This window comes from Chrysemys picta, chromosome 2, assembly GCF_011386835.1.
Source record: "Chrysemys picta bellii isolate R12L10 chromosome 2, ASM1138683v2, whole genome shotgun sequence".
In the NCBI taxonomy this organism is placed as follows: domain Eukaryota; kingdom Metazoa; phylum Chordata; order Testudines; family Emydidae; genus Chrysemys; species Chrysemys picta.
The window spans coordinates 79,828,906-79,847,976 of NC_088792.1; the positions used below are offsets into that span (position 1 = coordinate 79,828,906).

The 19,071-nt window shown below is 45.6% G+C and overlaps 1 protein-coding gene across 3 annotated transcripts in view; it reads right to left on the reverse strand.

The window, feature by feature from the left end:
* The window catches only part of ENTPD3 (ectonucleoside triphosphate diphosphohydrolase 3), a 36,807-nt gene extending 28,153 nt beyond the window's left edge, over window positions 1–8,654 (reverse strand). The window contains exons 1-3 of one of the 3 annotated variants that reach the window (XM_042840678.2): window positions 8,330–8,651; window positions 7,063–7,113; window positions 2,495–2,622 (exon numbers count right to left, since the gene is read on the reverse strand). In XM_042840678.2, the coding sequence (XP_042696612.2) occupies window positions 2,495–2,622; window positions 7,063–7,102 (168 nt within the window). In that variant the 5' untranslated portion in view covers window positions 7,103–7,113; window positions 8,330–8,651. Of the gene's footprint in view, window positions 1–2,494; window positions 2,623–7,062; window positions 7,114–7,963 lie in introns of all 3 variants that reach the window. The other 2 variants (XM_005278678.4, XM_042840680.2) reach the window with 2 other exon arrangements.
* Window positions 8,655–19,071: the final 10,417 nt, after the last annotated feature.

The following is a 19,071-nucleotide window of genomic DNA, read 5'->3' on the forward strand; positions in this document are numbered from 1 at the left end:
TGTAAAAGCATGATGCCGATGGCTGAGTGCTGTCAATGCACTGGGGAAATACCTCTATGCGATCACACAGGCTTCAGAGGGTCACATTATAATGCTTGTTTTAGTTTAATGGAGAGTAGTTTGAAAGAAAAGAGACACTTCTGAGGAGAAAACATTTTTCCTCCAATTGTTTCCATATTTAATTATTATAACTAAGGCCTTGGTTACACTGGCGCTTTACTGTGCTGCAACTTTCTCACTCAGGGATGTGAAAAAACATCCCCCTGAGCGCAGCAAGTTACAGCGCTGTAAAGCGCCAGTGTAAACAGTGCCCCAGCGCTGGGAGCCGTGCTCCCAGTGCTGTAAGCTAATCCCCTCGGGGAGGTGGAGTACCTGCACCGCTGGGGGAGCTCTCTCCCAGCGCTGGCGCTGCGACCACACTCACACTTCAAAGCGCTGCCGCGGGAGCGCTCCCGCGGCAGCACTTTGGAGTTTCAAGTGTAGCCACGGCCTAAGTCCAAACTTTAGGACGCTGTGGTTTCCAACCACTGGCACATCAACATAAGTACTGCAGGCTTCTGTGACTGTTTACGGTCCCTCTTCTCTACCAAAGAGCCCAATTCTGCAAGACTCTTTCCTGAGAGACACAGCCTCCTCCAAACCAAACGAATCCCACAACATCTAGGGTTGCCAACTTTCGGATTGCAGAAAGCTGAACATGCGGCCAATGGGAACTGCAGAGCTGGCACTCGGGGCGGGGGCAGTGCACGGAGCCTCCCTGGCTGCCCCTTCCAGGAGCCATGCAGAGCCAGGCAGGCAGGGAGCCTGACTTAGCCCTGCTGCGCCACTGACCGGACTTTTAATGATGCTGACCGGAGCTGCCAGCGTCCCTTTTCGACTGGGCGTTCCAGTCGAAAACCGGACACCTGGCAACCCTATTAATGACGTGTAGACTAATGGTTGGGAACCCCTGAACCCTTACCCTTTAGGGTCCTCAAGGAAATCCAAGCCCATAGCAGTTGTCACAGAAACAGCCACTGCTACTCCACTGACACACACAGCTGGTTCTCTGAGACTGTTAAAACTCGGGAAGCAAATCCATCATTTCAAAAACAACTTATGAGGGTCATAGCTGAATTCGGAAGTGGCGCAAAGAGAGTAGAGCGGGACAGGGAATCTGTGGGTTGCAACTACCACCCTGTACCCACTATCAAAGGGAGCAGCTGGTGAGGACTCTAAAGCACCACAGGGGCTGTTTTCCTTAAACCCATTAGTAGCTTTAGTAGAGGAAACAGAACTCAGGGGACCTGAACTGAGAACTTCTCAGGGAGGTGATTTTCCATTTTGTTTTAAAGATGTATGAATCTAGCATTTTGAAGTCTGCACATACATTCTTTTAATGATCTGGAATCAGAAAACAGACTTTCAACTTATTTCCCAAAGCATTTCAGTTCACCTTTTCAGATTTTCCCTACTCTTTCATGTAGGGAAGAGCAACAAGAATGATTAAAGGTCTTGAGAACATGACCTATGAAGGAAGGCTGAAAGAATTGGGTTTGTTTAGTTTGGAAAAGAGAAGACTGAGAGGGGACATGATAGCAGTTTTCAGGTATTTAAAAGGGTGTCATAAGGAGGAGGGAGAAAACTTGTTCACCTTAGCCTCTAAGGATAGAACCAGAAGCAATGGGTTTAAACTGCAGCAAGGGAGGTCTAGGTTGGACATTAGGAAAAAGTTCCTAACTGTCAGGGTGGTTAAACACTGGAATAAATTGCCTAGGGAGGTTGTGGAATCTCCATCTCTGGAGATATTTAAGAGTAGGTTAGATAAATGTCTATCAGGGATGGTCTAGACAGTATTTGGTCCTGCCATGCGGGCAGGGGACTGGACTCGATGACCTCTCGAGGTCCCTTCCAGTCCTAGAATCTATGAATCTAGGAATCTATGAATCTATGTAGGTATTAATAGAAGGAAGGATAATGGAGCTAACAAGTTCTAACCAGTGTGATGGATATGTAATTACACACTTAGGGCCAAAATTCTGCCTTTAGATACACGTGTGCACCTCACAGGGATCATATCTGAGGGCAGAATTCAGCCCCTAGGAATGTGATTCAAATGCAGATCATTTCTTGAATCAAAGCCATTTTATAATAATTACTATAAAACATCAATCTGGACTGACAAAGAGAACTTTTTCTTCTTACTTGCAATTCAGACTTAGAGAAGCATTGTCTAGAGTACAAGGTTAGGCATAAAGAATCCTTATGCCACCTTTGCCTCTGGCTTGGTGTATCACCTTGAGCAATTCACTTATTCTCTCAGCTTCAGTTCCCCCATCTATAAAATAGAGACCATAATGCTTAGCTTACAGGGGCATTGGGAGACTTTAACTAACACTTGCCTGTAAAGCATTTTGAGATTATCAGGTGAAATGCACTGTAGAACGCACAGTATTATTATTTGATAGAACATTTTAGTCTATTGTTCTGTTTCCTTATACCCGTTAAAACTTACCTTCAGTCCTGGAGAAAGGACCTCTTTGTGGTTGATCTGAACAAGTGTAACAGCAATAACAACAACTATGCTTAGAAGCAGAAATACCAAAGTGATAATGGTTGACGTTTTGGAGAGCACCTTGAAACCTAAAGTGAAAAGGGAAAATGCATGTAAAGGAGTGCATGGATCATCGCTAAGTCAAAAGGTCACACCCTGCAGCCCATACTCGGGCAAAACTCCCAGTAAAATCACAATGGGAGTTCTGCGTAAGTACGAGCTGCAGGATTTGCCACTAGGCGAGTCTACTCCATTCAGGACCTGGCTGGAAGATGTATTTTGCCACCATTAATCCATCCCTGTAACAGAAAGTCTCACTGCAGTAGGTGAGTATCACATGTCGCACTGTTTAAAACAAGCCAGAAACGAGTTAAGCATTGTATAACAGACATTTTCTAACTAGGTGCTGATGTGTCAGTGAAACACAGGGTATGTGTATGTGCATGTAAATACAGAAAGTATTATCATTGTGTGGTGCCCAAAGTTATGCTGGATGCTTTACACACTAGTAAAAAGACAAGGTCTCTGCCCTGAAGAGTTTACGAACCAAACCTAAGCGTATATATGCAAATTAACCCTAAAGTTAAGTGTAGCTGTTTTGTGCATTGAAGGCAATGCTCTTTCCAGGCTCCATTGGAAATGTTCACTAAGGAGTTCAAGGAGGAGGATTTGTTCTGGTTTTTCATTTTAATCTCTACTAACCCTTTAACTCTGCGTGCAGAGGCGGCCCTCGCTGGGCAACCCTCACCCATTTCAGTGCCATGAGGCAGCAACCTCATCCTTCTCCTGTGGAAGGCTCTTGCAGAACCAGGGATCCATATGGGATGAAGGAGTGGAAAGGGCAGGCTGGAAGGGAGTGGGCAGACTACAAACAGGGCTGGGGGTGGTAAGGAAGCTGCATCGTTCTCCCTGCACAAAAGAGATCAGGAAGGAAAGCTGGGAGGTTCACTTCTTCTAGGAGCCCACTCTGTGGTGGGGAACTCCCTTAAAGAGGTGGCTCCCAGAGGCAGGCAGCCACAGGAGACCCTGAGCTGGTGTAGAGATAGAAGGCCTTCGCGTGGATGGCCATGTGCCCAATTGATCCCAGGACATCCATGGAGCTTGATGGCCAGAACCTCACTTTCTTCTGCAGGGTGGGGGAAAGGAATTCCCACCCCCAACTACTAATGGAAGAAAGCAAAGGAAACTCCATGGGGTGAGGTGGAAAAAAAAGAGTATCACCATGTAGGGGTACAATTCGACCCTGTGAAAGGGCCCTGGACACTAAAGTTCTCTAACCACAAAACAGGTACAACTCAGACACAGCAACAGTGCAAGCTTCCCATGCTGCCCAAGCGTCTCACACTGACCCCAACCAATATTCCTCCTTCCTGAGAACATATACTCCTGTTGCGCTCATTACAAAATAAACAAACACTTGTCTCAACACCGAAGACAGAGAATTAAAACTCTGGGAAACTTGTGTGCTAGTTTTTCCCCCTTGATTTTTTTTTCTTGAAAACACCTTTACATAAGCAGTAGGTGCAGCCCGTCGTGCATGTTAGATCATGCAAGTTTGAAGGGGCTCTGCTCAAAGGAAAGATCTTAGCAATTATGTACTACTATATCGCAAATGTTAGAAGTATTATACAGCCGGGTCCTGCTCATGGACTTAAGTGGGACTGCTCACCCAAGTAATACAAACAAGATTTTGGCTGCAAGGGCTGCACAGGGAAACAGGCTTGGCTACAGCAGTGTTGTTAGCATGGCCAGACAAGCAATTCTGGAGCTCTAAAATCTTCTGGTGCGACATGATAGACGGGGGGAAAGGGTGGAGAGTTGAAGGATACTTAGAGGTCAAAAGGGTCTAAGGAAGACAAGAATTTAGGGGAATATTGCAGCTATGGCAAATTGAAATGGCATGTGAGAAGGGCAGATTCTGCTTTTGAATTTCCGATATTTGTATGTTTTCCTGTGTCCGTGTTCTGTCTGCCAGTGACTTATCAAGAGAAACGTCTTTAGGATTCTGTCACGCCATGTAGGTACAGCCAGGCGCTGGGAGCAGCACCATCCCCAGGAGAGCACACCTGCCACTTCAGTCCTTCAGGAAATACAGTCTACTCCTGCTATTACGCAGGGTCCACTGCCACAACACAGTGTGGACCGTGGCCAGGACCACAGCACTGTCTTCTCACACCCCCTTTGGGACAATCTGCGCTCTAGGGGTGCATACAGGGAGCAGTCCCTGTAAGCCCCCTGATTGCAGGGATAGCATACTTACAAGCCCCGCACGGTACATGCAAATGATAGAGAAGTCTCCTTAGACCCTATTCCCCACACCAAGCACTCACTCAGAGGCATGTCAGTGAATGGAAACTAACATGCTCAATGTCTTGTGCACTCATCTAAGTTCTGAAGTTTCTTTAGAATGACACTCTTACAACCTCTATATTTTAAGGGTTAGCCTCTCACGTCAACACCCCAGTTAATTTTCACTAGTACTAATCATAATGAGATTTCTGCATGAAAATCATTAAGCTACCACCAATTACAATAATAGTGGATTTCCAGACGGTACTGTATATTGCTTTATTGTCCTGAGGGATTCTGAAATTCAAGAAAGAGTACTGTATGGGAAACATGGGAGTGACAGGACAAAACCCTATTTTTATATCTAAAATATCTGTTATTACCTAAAGGTCAGTTACTTTAGAACCTATGCTTAAGAGCCATTAAAAAAAGCCAGTTCTAACAATCCATCTGGGACTGAGAGCTGCTGGGATAAGACATTTGCCTTTGTAACAAATCCTTCTCCTTGTGTATTTTGCAGATTTGTAAGCTTTCCATGATCACAAAATAGCATACAATTTATTTATTTGTTTATTTATTTTTGCTGCCCCAAGCAAAAATAAATAAAAGCTGCTCGGACTGTGCCGCCCCAAGAATGGACGGAATGCCGCCCCTTAGCATGTGCCGCCGAAGGCACGTGCTTCCTCCGCTGGTGCCTGGAGCCAGCCCTGCAATTGAAAGTTGGGTGAGAGTTAGGCCAGGTCTACACTACCCCCCTAATTCGAACTAAGGTACGCAACTTCAGCTACGTGAATAACGTAGCTGAAGTTCGAAGTACCTTAGTTCGAACTTACCTTGGTCCACACTCGGCAGGCAGGCTCCCCCGTCGACTCCGCGGTACTCCTCTCGCCGAGCTGGAGTACCGCAGTCGACGGCGAGCACTTCCGGGTTCGACTTATCGCGTCCAGACTAGACGCGATAAGTCGAACCCAGAAGTTCGATTGCCAGCCGCCAAACTAGCGGGTAAGTGTAGCCAAGGCCCTAGATTTCTATTTACTCCTCAATAAATATATTTTCTTCATGGATCAAAGGATTGACCTGTAGAAGTGGAAGAGACTAAGAGCATTTACTCTTTGATAATGACAAGACAAATTAGTCAATATTTGTACAGAACTCTGAAGGTGTCAAACCCTATTAAAAAGTGCAAATCAATATTTAATTATTATTCTTATTACTTCAGAGCCCCTACTATGACTGTTGAAATATTGTTGTTCTGCTATAGACTTTTCAGCAGGGAGCAATGCACTCTAATGCCTATATATTTCAGGGAATCACAAATTTCTATGGGCCAAATCCTGGTCCTATTGAAGTCAATAGTAAAAATTTCAATGACTTTCCTGGTACCAAGATTTGACCCTATCTGAAAGGATTTCATTTTTCAGAAATCTCTTCAATGGGAAGAGTATTATGCGAATTAACATCATTTGTGACATTCCTCTTTTAATCTAGCGTCACTCCCAGATAAGACAATTTAATTAGAGCATAATTTATAAATCTAGGCACATTTGTTAGAAGTGCACCTTACATTTCATGCCCCGGTGCAGTTAGCTAAACATTTTAATTATATGGTAGCTGGACTGTGCAAGATTCTAGAAGACTTCATGTCAGTGGAACAGATGCACAAGGCCATATTCTGCTCGCTGTTACAGCCAGGAAACCCCCGTGATATTATACACACACACACACACACACACACACAGCAAGAGAACAAAATTCATCCCAATTACTGAAGTTGCAAGAGGGATTAACTTGGCCTGTTTACTTCCACAGGACTGCACAAATGTAAGAGAGAGCAGAATTTGGCTCACTCTAGTGGATTTTAGGCAAAGAGCCAACAACATCATTTAAAAAGATGTTGATGAAATATTAAAGTGCCATTGTTCATTACTAAAAACAATAACATTCTGGCACAAGTGATAAAATAAATACTGGCAACTTTCAGTCCCTCCTAAATTAAATATAATGGACCACACAGGAACACATTTGAAAGAAAGAACACTTTCTCATTTCCTATAGCTTACTGTAGATAAAAATAATCACTTTCTGCAAAGGAAAGTTGGCTCAGTGACTAAACCTCTTCATGCTACTGAAATATGAAGGTTAAATATACATCTATATAAATGTAAACATATATTATAGGTTGAGATGCATTTCTATAATTGACTTGAAACAGCTATTGCCAACCTATTTTAGGTACTGACCTGTTTGCTGACAGGGCTGGCGGGAAAGTACTGTAAACATCTTTTTGCAAACTGCATAATGGGGAGAAATATACATATTTTTATCATTTAAAAAAATAAGAACATGTGATCTCAAGATGAAAGTTTAGTCACAAGATGCAGGGATGGGACTACCAATAACATTAGGATACAGAATTTTAGAATGCCTTAGCTTTTGTTTGCAGAACGTTTTATAGGCCTGTATTCCATTTAGGGTAGGACAGCAGGTAAAAAGAAAATAGTTTCCCAGGGGGGAAAAAATCCACAGGCCATATACTTGTGGCTGAATCTTTAGACCTTCTCCAGGTTCACCCATCCCTAAATACAGCATTACTGGCTAGAACCTTATTAGGAAAGGTTCAAGTGTATAAGTCATGTAAAACAAACAAACAGTTAAAGTGCGCAAGTGTCATTCAACCAAAAATGAGGAAGCTAAAAAAAAAAAAATATTCCAAGCATATGAGCATCTCTCTCGCCACACACACACTTTTGATTCTGCCAGCTTATCTCCAGCTGTGATCACTGAACACAATAAGCAGCTCTCATAACGATGCACCTATGTTTGTAATGACACCCACAGCATCATTAGCCAAGATCATAAATGGAGCTTTTCTTTAATAAACCTACCTACCAGAACCTTTCTGAGATGGTTTCCCACTCCTTGGCCGGCCCCTTGCTCTGCCATAACCTCTGTTCTCCCATGCCTACGCACTCTGCACCTTATAAACACACACTATCTAATGGTCCAAAAAGTCTCTTCCCCCCAACTACAATGTGGGAGCCAACACACACACACACACCTGTCCCCGGGAGCGCGCTCTCTCACACACACGCACCTGTCCCGTGAGAACACGGCCACCCCACATCTCCCACCGCCCCTTACCGTTCCCCGCAGCTGCTGGGGTGACAGTGTGGCCGGGGCAGGCAGGCTCCCGTTGCACAGCTCAGGCTCCCTGGTGGCTTTGCCGGCAGGGTCTGGACCCTGGGAAACACCCCGGCCCGCTCGGAGCGCGGGCAGCGGCTGGGAACGGGGAAAGGCGAGCGCACTGCCCGCGCGCGGCGCAGAGGAGCTCAGTGGAGAGGCGGCAGCCGGCGCTATAAAGCCAGGGGTGCCGGCTGGCTCCTCCCCTGAGGAGCTGCCACAGCCGGGAGCCTCGGGGTGGCTCGCACGTTGCCCTCCCTTGCGCAAGACAGAGCCGGGAGGGGGATCCTCGTCCTACTCCCACCGATCAGCCGCGGATCGGCTCACCTGAGCCCTGCCCCTTGCAGGCTGGAAGCTGCTGGGCGGCGCAGCCAGCATCACGCCCCGGCCTGGCGGGTGCCCCGCAGGGGCTGGTTGCTGGCCGCCGAGCGGCACAGCTCTCCCGCCGCGCCCTCTCCCTTTTGTTTTGCTCACACACTGCAGCGAGGTTAATTGAGGCTTCGAGAGATGCGGCACCCTCCCGGCAGGGGAACCCTCTCCCGCCCTCTGCGGGCTCCCACCCACTCCGCCGCCTTGTAATTTCGGGACTGTGACCGCGGTGGGGCTGTGCCCTGCACGCACGGGCTGAGCCAAGAGGTGGCTCCGAATTCCGCCGGTTCCCAATTCCCTAGGAACAAGGAACCTACTTCAGCCAGCTGTCATGAGCAGCCAGCTGTCATCCCCAAACCTCCTCCCCTGACCCGCCCCCTCCAAAGCCCAACCACAGGGTGAATGAGCGGGTGCTTCCCACACCCCTGGATGTTATTACTAGTTACTAAAACTGGTTCGATGCTGGTCCTGTTGTGCCAGTTCAGCAACACCAAGAACATTCCATGCCCATCAGTGGCTCCACAAGTCCTGTATCCAGCCTGCAGCCCTGGCCCAACCAGGATGTGTCTGAGGAAGGCAAGAGAAGAAAACAACCCTGCACCTAGCCACTTGTGCAGTGGTAGGGAGGGGAGGGTATTACTCCTTTCCGAGGGCTCCAGAGATCAGATCAGCTGATGCCGAGGAGCATACGATTTATGGTCACGTGTATTATTATGCTAACATTATGCTGGCAGCATAACTGGTGTTGATCATAAAATCATCCAGCCACTTTTACAATCCATTTACAGAAAGTAGGTCCTAATTCAAGCTGCAAGCTTCTTTGCTCCTTCCCAAGCCTGCTCAGACCCCTCCAGGATCATGCCCGGCTTTCTCACAGATCCTTCTGTATCCCACCCTCAGCTCCTCTCCCCATTTTGGCTTTCCAACTTCCTGAACCTACCCATTTGGCAGGGGTACTGGTACAATTTTTATAGCGGGAGTGCTGAAAGCCATTGTACTAAACTGTATATAAAGAAAACCACTTCTAATCAGAGGGTGTTGCAGCACCCCTAGTTCCAGCACCTATGTTCTTTGGCTCCTCTTCAGTTCCCTCCCTCAGCCATGCTATCCCTGATTGATTTTCCCTCTACCTGACCACCCCAGCCCTCGCTCTGCATTACCTATGGTGTGTAGCTTCACCTGACATTTTCCATCCATTCTGTCCTTCACTCAACCTTCCCCTTGCCACCTGACTACTCTTCCCACTATAACCAGCCCTCCCCTTACTCCTATCCGCTCCCCTATATCCCTCTTTCTAGTTGGCACCCCTTTCTCCTATTCCAATTGTCCTCTGTTTAATGCACGTAACCCCATTGGCTTCATCCCTTTGCTGTTGTGCAGTGGAATCTTACCCATACGCTTATTTAAAAGCTACAGATTTACGCGTTTGATGACAACCTAAGGAAAAGTGTACATGCCTGGGTTGTAGTTGTTACCTCATGTAAATATTTTCAGTCAAAAAACAATGCATCGCCTTTGCAGTTTCACAGGCACATGCCACAGACTATGGTTATGAAAACTACAGAAACAAAGGAATTACTGTGTGCAAATTACTATAATGTGATTATTGCTTCACAGGTACACGAGGTAATTGTATTACACGCCCCTCCACAGTACAGGATCATCATTAAGGCTATGATTATGTCATGAATTGTCATGGCAGTCACGGAATCCGTGGCTTCCAGAGACCTCCATGACATTTCCTGCCCTGGGGCTGGAGCTGTCAGCAGGCAGCCTGGCAGCTCTAAGCCAGTGCTGGCCCCTGGGCAGCAGGGGGACCTCGCAGTGCTCAGCCACTGAGGATTGCAGGGGACCCACCCCCCACAGCTCTAGCCACCGAAGGCAGCAAGGGGACCCCGGATCTCCCACTCCCCATGGGCGGCAGGGCCCCCCGCTGCTGCCCAGCAGTGGCGGTTGTGTGTGGGGGGATCCCGTAGCTGCTCAGCCCCGGCTGGTGGTGAGGGGACCCCGCAGCTGCTAGCCATTTGGCGGGGCGCGAGGGGACCCCAGAGCCCCCAGCTGCTGTGGGTGCTGTCTTCCCTCCCCATTTTGTCAGGAATATTTTTAGTAAAAAGCAGACAGGTCACGGGCTTCCATGAATTTTTGTTTATTGCCGTGACCTGCCCATGATTTTTACTAAAAATATCCCTGACAAAATCTGATCCTTAATCATCATCATCAATAATAACAGGAAAACAGCCTGAAGAATACCATCCTTACCAAACTGACCACAGAACTGCCTAGGGAGGTTGTGGAATCTCCATCTCTGGAGATATTTAAGAGTAGATTAGATAAATGTCTATCAGGGATGGTCTAGACAGTATTTGGTCCTGCCATGAGGGCAGGGGACTGGACTCGCCTGACCTCTCGAGGTCCCCTTCCAGTCCTAGAATCTATGAATCTATAAACTGGGTCTTGACCAATTATAAGGCCCAGACTGCTGGTGTTGAAATGTTAGGTGCCTCAAAAACATTATCCAAAGAAGATCCATAGTGTATACAAAATGCTGGTGGAGGAATGGCAACGGGGAGGTGGTCAACCAAGGCTCATCCAGACTCCAGCCCGTAGGAGCAGCTGCAGAAGCAGCCAAAGCAGGGACTGCTGCACAGGGAGGAGGGAGTATGATGTGTCCACCCAGAGCCACTTGTCCCCCAGAACCCTTCCATGATCCAGAACTGTGAAGGGAAAACACCCACACACACACACACTCAAGGTAAACTAGGACACAAGGTGATGCCCCTCAACCACATGGCCTTGAGGGAAAACTGCAGAGAGGAACCAGCCGGAGACTACACTGAGTAAGAGCAGCTACAGAAGCAGCTAAAGCATGGACCCTCAGACATTCATAGAGCTCTACAGTCTTGGCTGGACTTTCTCTGTCCTGTGCTGTTTGGCTGTCTGCTCCAGCCCTCTCCCGCCACTTCTCTTACAGTCTCTTCACCTCTTACCCTCTTCTCCCCCTGCCCTGTCCCCTCACCTCCCTTTCCTTCAGTGTCCCCTCTCCCTTCTCATTTCTTTCCCCTTAGGTTATCCCCTTCTAATGGCACACACTCCATAAATAAAATCATAGCACCGACATGCCATATGCTGCCATTCCATTGTTCCCTCTGCTGGTATGTTCTATCCCTTCTACCCTGTATCTGTCTTGTCTATTTAGACTATAACCTCCTTGGGGCAGGGACCTTCTACTACTGTGTTTGTACAGTGCCTAGCACAATGGGGCTCCACTCTTGGTGGATCCTTAGGGTCCTAATAAACAAGCTTAATAATAATGAGCACCTATGCCTTGCATGATAGTCAGCAGCTCAGGAAGAACTTGTGAAATAGTTTATGCATTGGTTAATATTCTTTCTTAAGTTGTGTAAGCAGGTGGCCATTCAATTCCTGCTATTTTTTTGCTGCCTTCCCAGCTATTCAGGCCGATTTCATTGAGACTCATCACTGAGCGCGTGGTGCTCTTTGGTTCAAATTCAGTGCTTGCACCATTTTTCCTGAAGACTTTCTGCCCAAGGCTTTAGCAACATTTTTAAAATGCCCTTGATTTACCCTATTCCAAAAATTACACATGTTCACATTAACTTCCCTTCCCTCTACCAATCTGAGGACTGGCAATACAGCAGCAAGGTGCTAGCAAACAGGATTTTTGCGAGGGAGTTCTCCAGGTGAAGACCCTTGGGATGAGTTTGTTGTTTGATGTGTGCTTTCATGTTTGAAGTTGATAGTGTGGTCTGTTCTGGAGGCTGTGCACTGAACCAAACGGCCTGCTAGGCTAAGCTTAGAGTTTACAAACCAGGCTTTAGCCTACTATTCAATGATCCCTTGACAAGGGGCGGGGCAAACTCAGGGAGAATAGGGGTTTAAAAAGCCAGCACCTAAATGATCGGAGGAACTAGTGAACAGGGGAGTTTTGTGAGGATGTTTAAACAGAGAACATGAGAGGCAGATACACCTAACAAACATACTCTAAACTCAGGCCAATACCCCCTCCATCCCTGCCAAAAAAAAAAAAAAAATAAGACCCCCACAGGAGTAAAAAGAGAATGCAGGCAGAAGTCCAGCAGCAGAGTTGGGGCTATCCAGTTTATTGCACTGAATGCAGCATCCATGATTACCTGCCTCGTGGGGAGATGTATGCATTTGGTGTGCACAACTCATGGCCTTTAAGACCAGTACTAGCTCTTGAAACCAGAGTAGCTAATCTGGAGGAGCTAAGGGAGGCAGAGAAGTACATCAAAGAGACTTTCAGGGACACAGCAGAGCAGTCCTACCCACAGTCTGACAGCTTCCGTACTATTGAGGAGGATGAAAGTCTTGGGGAAGGAGAACATAAAGCTGAAGCAGAGGGAAATGATCCCATAGTTGGGACACTCCTTGCAGATGATGTCATGGTGTCCTCTCAGACCGAGGATACCCCTCTGGGGGAGGGGACCCCAGTTATTAGGAAGAGACAGATAATAGTAATGGGGAATTTGATTATTAGACATATAGATAGTTGAGTTTATGATGCCTGGGAGAATCACATGGTGAATTGCCTTCTGGGTGAGAAGGTTGTGGACCTCTCAAGATATCTAGACAGGCTTATGTGCTTTGCTGGGAAGGAGCCCATGTAGGTAACAAAGACATAGAGAAAGGTAGGAGAGAGGTCCTGGAGTTCAAATTTAGACTGGTAAGTAAGAGATTAAAGTCCAGGACCTACATGGTAGCATTCTCTGAAATGCTTCCAGTTCCACACATAGAGTCAGTTAGACAGGGTCTCAATGCATGGATGAGATGATGGTATTGGGAGCAGGGCTTTAGGTTTACTAGGAACTGGGGAACCTTTTGGGAAAGGAGGAGCCTCTACAGGAAGGATGGGCTCCACCTAAATCAAAACAGAACCAGATGTAAAATTAAAAAGGTCATACAGGAGTTTTTAAATGAAGGGCTGTGGGAAAGCTGACAGATGCAGAGGAGCACATGGTTCAGACAGACACATGCCTTAAGGGAGGATTTATTAAAGCCGATACTCTATATCAGGGGTCAGCAACCTTTCAGAAGTGGTGTGCCGAGTCTTCATTTATTCAGTCTAATTTAAGGTTTCGCGTGCCAGGAATACATTTTAACGTTTTTAGAAGGTCTCTTTCTAGAAGTCTATAATATATAACTAAACTATTGTTGTATGTAAAGTAAATAAGGTTTTTAAAATGTTTAAGAAGCTTCATTTAAAATTAAATTAAAATGCAGAGCCACCCGGACCAGTGGCCTGGACCCAGGCAGTGTGAGTGCTACTGAAAATGAGCTTGTGTGCCGCCTTCAGCACTCGTGCCATAGGTTGCCTGCCTCTGCTCTATATCCTAATAAAGAAGAGAGGATAGAAGTTCATAGAGTGCAGGTAGGAACTGAAGAGAAACTGCATCACACAAGGCAGTCAACTAAATATTGACAAATTTTGTAAGTGTTTGTGTACAAATGCCATTAGTCTAAATATTAAGATGGGTGACATTGAGAGCTTGGTAATAAATGAGGTTATTAATATAATATGAATCACAGAAACTTGGTGGAATGATGATAATCAACAGGACATGATAATACCAGGGTACAAAATATAGAGGAATGACAGAGTAGGTCATCCTGGGGGTGGGGGGAGTGGCACTATATATGAAAAAAAACAGAGTCCAATATAGTGCAAATCTGAAATGAATCAAACTTACCATACAACTTCTAAGGATAGAAATTCCATACTTGAATAATAAGAGTACAGCAGTAGGAATATATTACCGACCACCTGACCAGGATGGTGATAGTGATTGTGAAATGCTCACAGAGATTAGAGAGGCTACAAAAACAACAACAACAACTAAAACAATAATAATGGGGGATTTCAACTTTCCCCATATTGACTGGATACATGTCACCTCAGGACAGGATGCAGAGATAAAATTTCTAGACACAATTAATGACTGCTTCTTGGAACAGCTAGTCCTGGAAACCACAAGGGGAAAGGCAATTCTTGATTTAGTCCTAAATGGCGCACAGGATCTTGTCCAAGAGGTGAATATATCTAAACCCCTTGGTAATAGTGACTACAAGATAATTAAATTTAACATCCTTGTAGGGGGGAAATACCAAAGAAACCAACCACAGTAGCATTTAACTTCAAAAAGGAGAACTACACAAAAATGAGGAGGCTACTTAAATGGAAATTAAAATAAATAGATGAGAGAAATGCCTGCAAGCTGCATGGAAACTATTTAAAAACACCATAGTACAGACTCGAACTAAAAAGGATGCTCCAAATAAAAAATGTCAGTAAAAGGACCCAAAAAATGCCACCCTGGCTAAACAGCAGAGTTTAAAAGGTGGTTAGAGGCAAAAAGGCATCCTTTAAAAATTGGAAGTCAAATCCTGCTGAGGACAAGAAAAGAGCATAAACTCTGGCAAGTCAAGTGTAAACATATAAATTAGGCAGGCCAAAAAAGAATATGAAGAGCAACTAGCAAAAGACACAAAAACTAACAGCAAAAAAAAAAAAAAATTCAGTACATCAGAAGCTAGAAGTCTCACAAACAATCATTGTGGCCGCTGGATGATCAAGGTGCTAAAGGAGCACTCAAGGAAGACAAGGTCATTGTGGAAGAGCTAAATTAATTCTTTGCAATAGTCTTCACTGCAGAGGATGTGAGGGTGATTGCCACATCTGAGCCATTCTTTTTAGATGACAAATCTGAGGAACTATCCCAGATTGAGGTGTCAATAGAGGAGGGTTTGGAACATATTGATAAATGAAACAGTAATAAGTCACCAGGACCACATAGTATTCACATCACAGTTCTTCTGAAGGAACTCACATATGAAATTGCACAGCTACTAACTGAGGTATATAATTTATTGCTTAAATCAGCATCTGTATCAGATGACTGGAGGATAGCTAATGTAATGCCCATTTTTTAAAAAGGCTCCAAAGGGAATCCTGGCAATTACAGGCCAGTAAGCCTAATTTCAGTACCAGGCAAATTGGTTGAAACCAAAGTCAAGAACAGAATTATCAGACACATAAAAGAACATGATATGCTGGGGAGGATTCAACTCGGATTTTGTAAAGGGAAATCATACCTCAAATTTATTAGAATTCTTTAAGGGTGTCAACAAGCATATAGACAAGGGTGATCCAGTGGATATAGTATACTTGGACTTTCAGAAAGCCTTTGACAAGGTCCCACACCAAAGGCTCTTAAGTAAAGAAGACAGTCATGGGATAAGAGGGAAAGCCCTCTTACGGATCAGTAACTAGTTAAAAGATTGGAAATAAAGGGTAGGAATAAATGGTCAGTTTTCACAGTGGTGAGAGGTAAATAGCAGAGGTAAATACAGATCCCCCAAAGAGCTGTACTGGGACCAATGCTGTTGTAAAAAGGGGTAAACAGTGAAGTGGCAAGTTTGCAGATGATACTAAATTACTTAAAATAAGTCCAAAGCTGACTGCAAAGAGTTACAAAGGGATCTCACAAAACTGGGTGACTGGGCAAAAAAATGAAAGAGAAATTCAATATTGATAAATGCAAAATAATGCATAATGGGAAAAAATCCCAACCATCCACACAAAATGATGGGTTCTAAATTAGCTCTTACCATGGATATATCTCTGAAAACATCTGTTCAATGTGCAGCGGCAGTCAAAAAAGCTAACAGAATGTTAGGAACCATTAGGAAGGGGATAGATAATAAGACAAAAAATATCATAATGTCACTATATAAATCTATGGTACATCCACAACTTGAATACTGCATGCAGTTCTGGTCATCCCATCTCAAAAAAGATATATTAGAATTGGACAAGGTACAGAGAAGGGGGACAAAAATCATTAGGGGTATGGAACAGCTTCCCTATGAGTTGAGATTAAAAGGACTGGGACTGTTCATCTTAGAAAAGAGACGACTAAGGGGAGGATATGATGGAGGTCTATAAAATCATGAATGGCATAGAGAAAGTGAATAGGGAAGTGTTATTTACTCCTTCACATACACACAAGAACATGGGGAACTAATGAAATTAATTGGCAGCAGGTTTAAAACAAACATAAAGAAGTACTTCTTCGCACAATGCACAGTTGACCTGTGGAACTGGTTGCCAGTGGATGTTGTGAAGGCCAAAACTATAACTAGGGTCAGGGCCGTCCTTAGCCATAGGCAGAACAGGCAACCGCCTAGGACACCATGCTACCTGGGGGCACCGCTCTGCCCGGAGCCCGGACAGATGGGAAGCAGTGGAGCATTTAACAGCAGGGCTGCTGGGTCCTAGAGAGAGCCGAATGCAGCACAATCTGAGAGAGGGGATTGGCTGCTGGGGTCTCTGGGAAGGGAAGGGGAGGGGTGGGGGAAGGAACTCACCTGTGAGTGTGACTCTTTCCCCCGGCGTGAGGTGAGGCAGGCTCGGCAGCTCTGGCACCAGTATCCTTTGTTGTCCCCAGGGCCGGCTCCAGGTTTTCTGCCGCCCCAAGCGGCAAAAAAAAAAAAAAAAAAGCTGCAGCAGCATGATTGCGCCATTCCACTCTTCGGTGGCAATTGGGTGGCAGGTCCTTCGCTCCGAGAGGGACTGAGGGACCCGCCACCGAATTACTGCGCTGCAGACCCAGACGTGCCGCCCCGATAGCGGCTGGAGTGCCGCCCTTTGGTATTGGCAGCCTCAAGAACTGCTTCTTTAGCTGGTGCCTGGAGCCGGCACTGTTTCCCACTTATTCTGTAGCTACATCTGTCATGCTTCCCAACTCCTTCACAATTCTGCAGTGCAATTTCCTTTGTTCCCCTTGCTTTTATCCATAATGGCTGTTCAGTAAAACCACTTTTCCCTGGCTGATGGAATTGATCTGCAAAGGGATTTATTAAATGCAGCATTTGTCAGAGCTGTTTTTTAAAAAATATTTAAACCCACTTGCTTTATTCAAAGGGAATATTTGTGCTTAGGCTTGTGCATCCAGTGTGCCTTCTTGGTGACTAGTAAGAGGTAATAAGATCACAATTATTCCTTTGAGGTCATGGATTAGTCCAGGAAAGGAGAGACGAATTAGGTGGCCCATGCTAGGAGATTCCCTATGCATCTACCAGAGGGGCGGAAGAGAAGAGATGGAGGGCAGGGAATAAGTCACTGAATTGTTTTCTTCCTAACCAGGAGTCAGATTCTATTCTATTCATGTTCTTAAAACAATGCCCATCCCTGATTTATGTGAGCCCTGGGGCCTTGACAATTTGTCCCTTATATGGACTAACCTCATTCCTTGGATTTAAGCAAGTTATGTTAAATGATCACATTAATTTACATTTTGATAAAACAGCCAAAGTTTTATGGGTGGGGTAAAACATAGGAGTACTGTTAACTTTCTATAGCACTTTATGCTCTCAAAGAAGTTGGTGCCTAACTTCCCTTGAGGCTACCACTTTTTCACAGAGACTTACAAACGTGCTTTATTTGGTTATGTTGACTGAACTGTAAAACCCAGCTCAGCCCTTTGGCCCCCACACCAGTCAGCTGACTCCTGGGACAAGGGACCAGGCTGGATCAGAGGTGCTGGAACAATTTTTATAGTGGGGTGCTGAGAGTCAGTGAACCAATCTGTAAACATAGGATGGAAACCACTTCAAGCCAGGGGGTGCGCACTTCAGCACCATGGGCTGGAATGGTGGTGGTGGAGGGTCTGGCTGGAGTCAGGGGACAAAGAGACTTGGCTGTGGCGGCACATGACTACCATGATGGGGTGAGAGGCTGAAGATCCTCACTGGAGTGAGAGAAGATAGGAGCCCAAATGATTGGACAACAGTATACGATTCACATAAAATAGAATAAAAAATAGAAAAAATAATACATTTATAAAAAGTGCAAAATAAATTTAAAATAGTAACCATGAATAAAATACAAAAAATATTAACAGACTTAAAAAAAGTAAAATAATAAAAACTGAAAAATAAAAGAATTGTAAAATACATAAAAACCATAAAAGGGGAAATAAAATTAAAAGAAACTTAATATATATATATATAAACAATAAAATAAAAAAGGAAATACAAGTAAAATATATTAAAAAGGTAAAAATATAACTATTAAGAAAAAACACACATACAAAAAGAAAGAAAAAAGAAGTACAATTGTAAAACCGAGGGCGAGAGTCCATGGGGCTTGTGCTCCTATATCATAGGTGAGGAGCTCTGATGTGTGCCCCCGTGTCCTCCTCTCTGTCCCCCGTGTGGACAGGGCTAGACAGCAGTCTCACTCCGGCCATGCGGCCACCCCAGCCTGGGAGTGAGGGGCGGCGCCCTCCCAGGCTTCCGGACCCACAGACAAAGCCCGGGGGGAACCACTCCCATTTATACTTGCTGGACACAAGGCTCTTGCTCGTGTTGTACAGGAGGCTAAGCGACCCCCCTGTTATACACTGAGCAATGAGGGCTCCCTCCGTGTGGGGCAGAGGCGAGACCCTGCGCTCCAGGGACGAGGTAGCTGGTGGACAGACCCCGCCGGAGCGGGGAATGTCGGCAGGCGCCACTCTGCCTTGGATGGAGTCATCTCCACTTGAGCAAGCGAGATTCCCCGCAACCGCCAGGCACCTCTTCCGTCAGTGGACGGTGACCCTGACTCCGAGAGAGACCCCCGGGAGAGCGAGAGAGAGACGGGGTGTCCCTCAGCTGGGCCC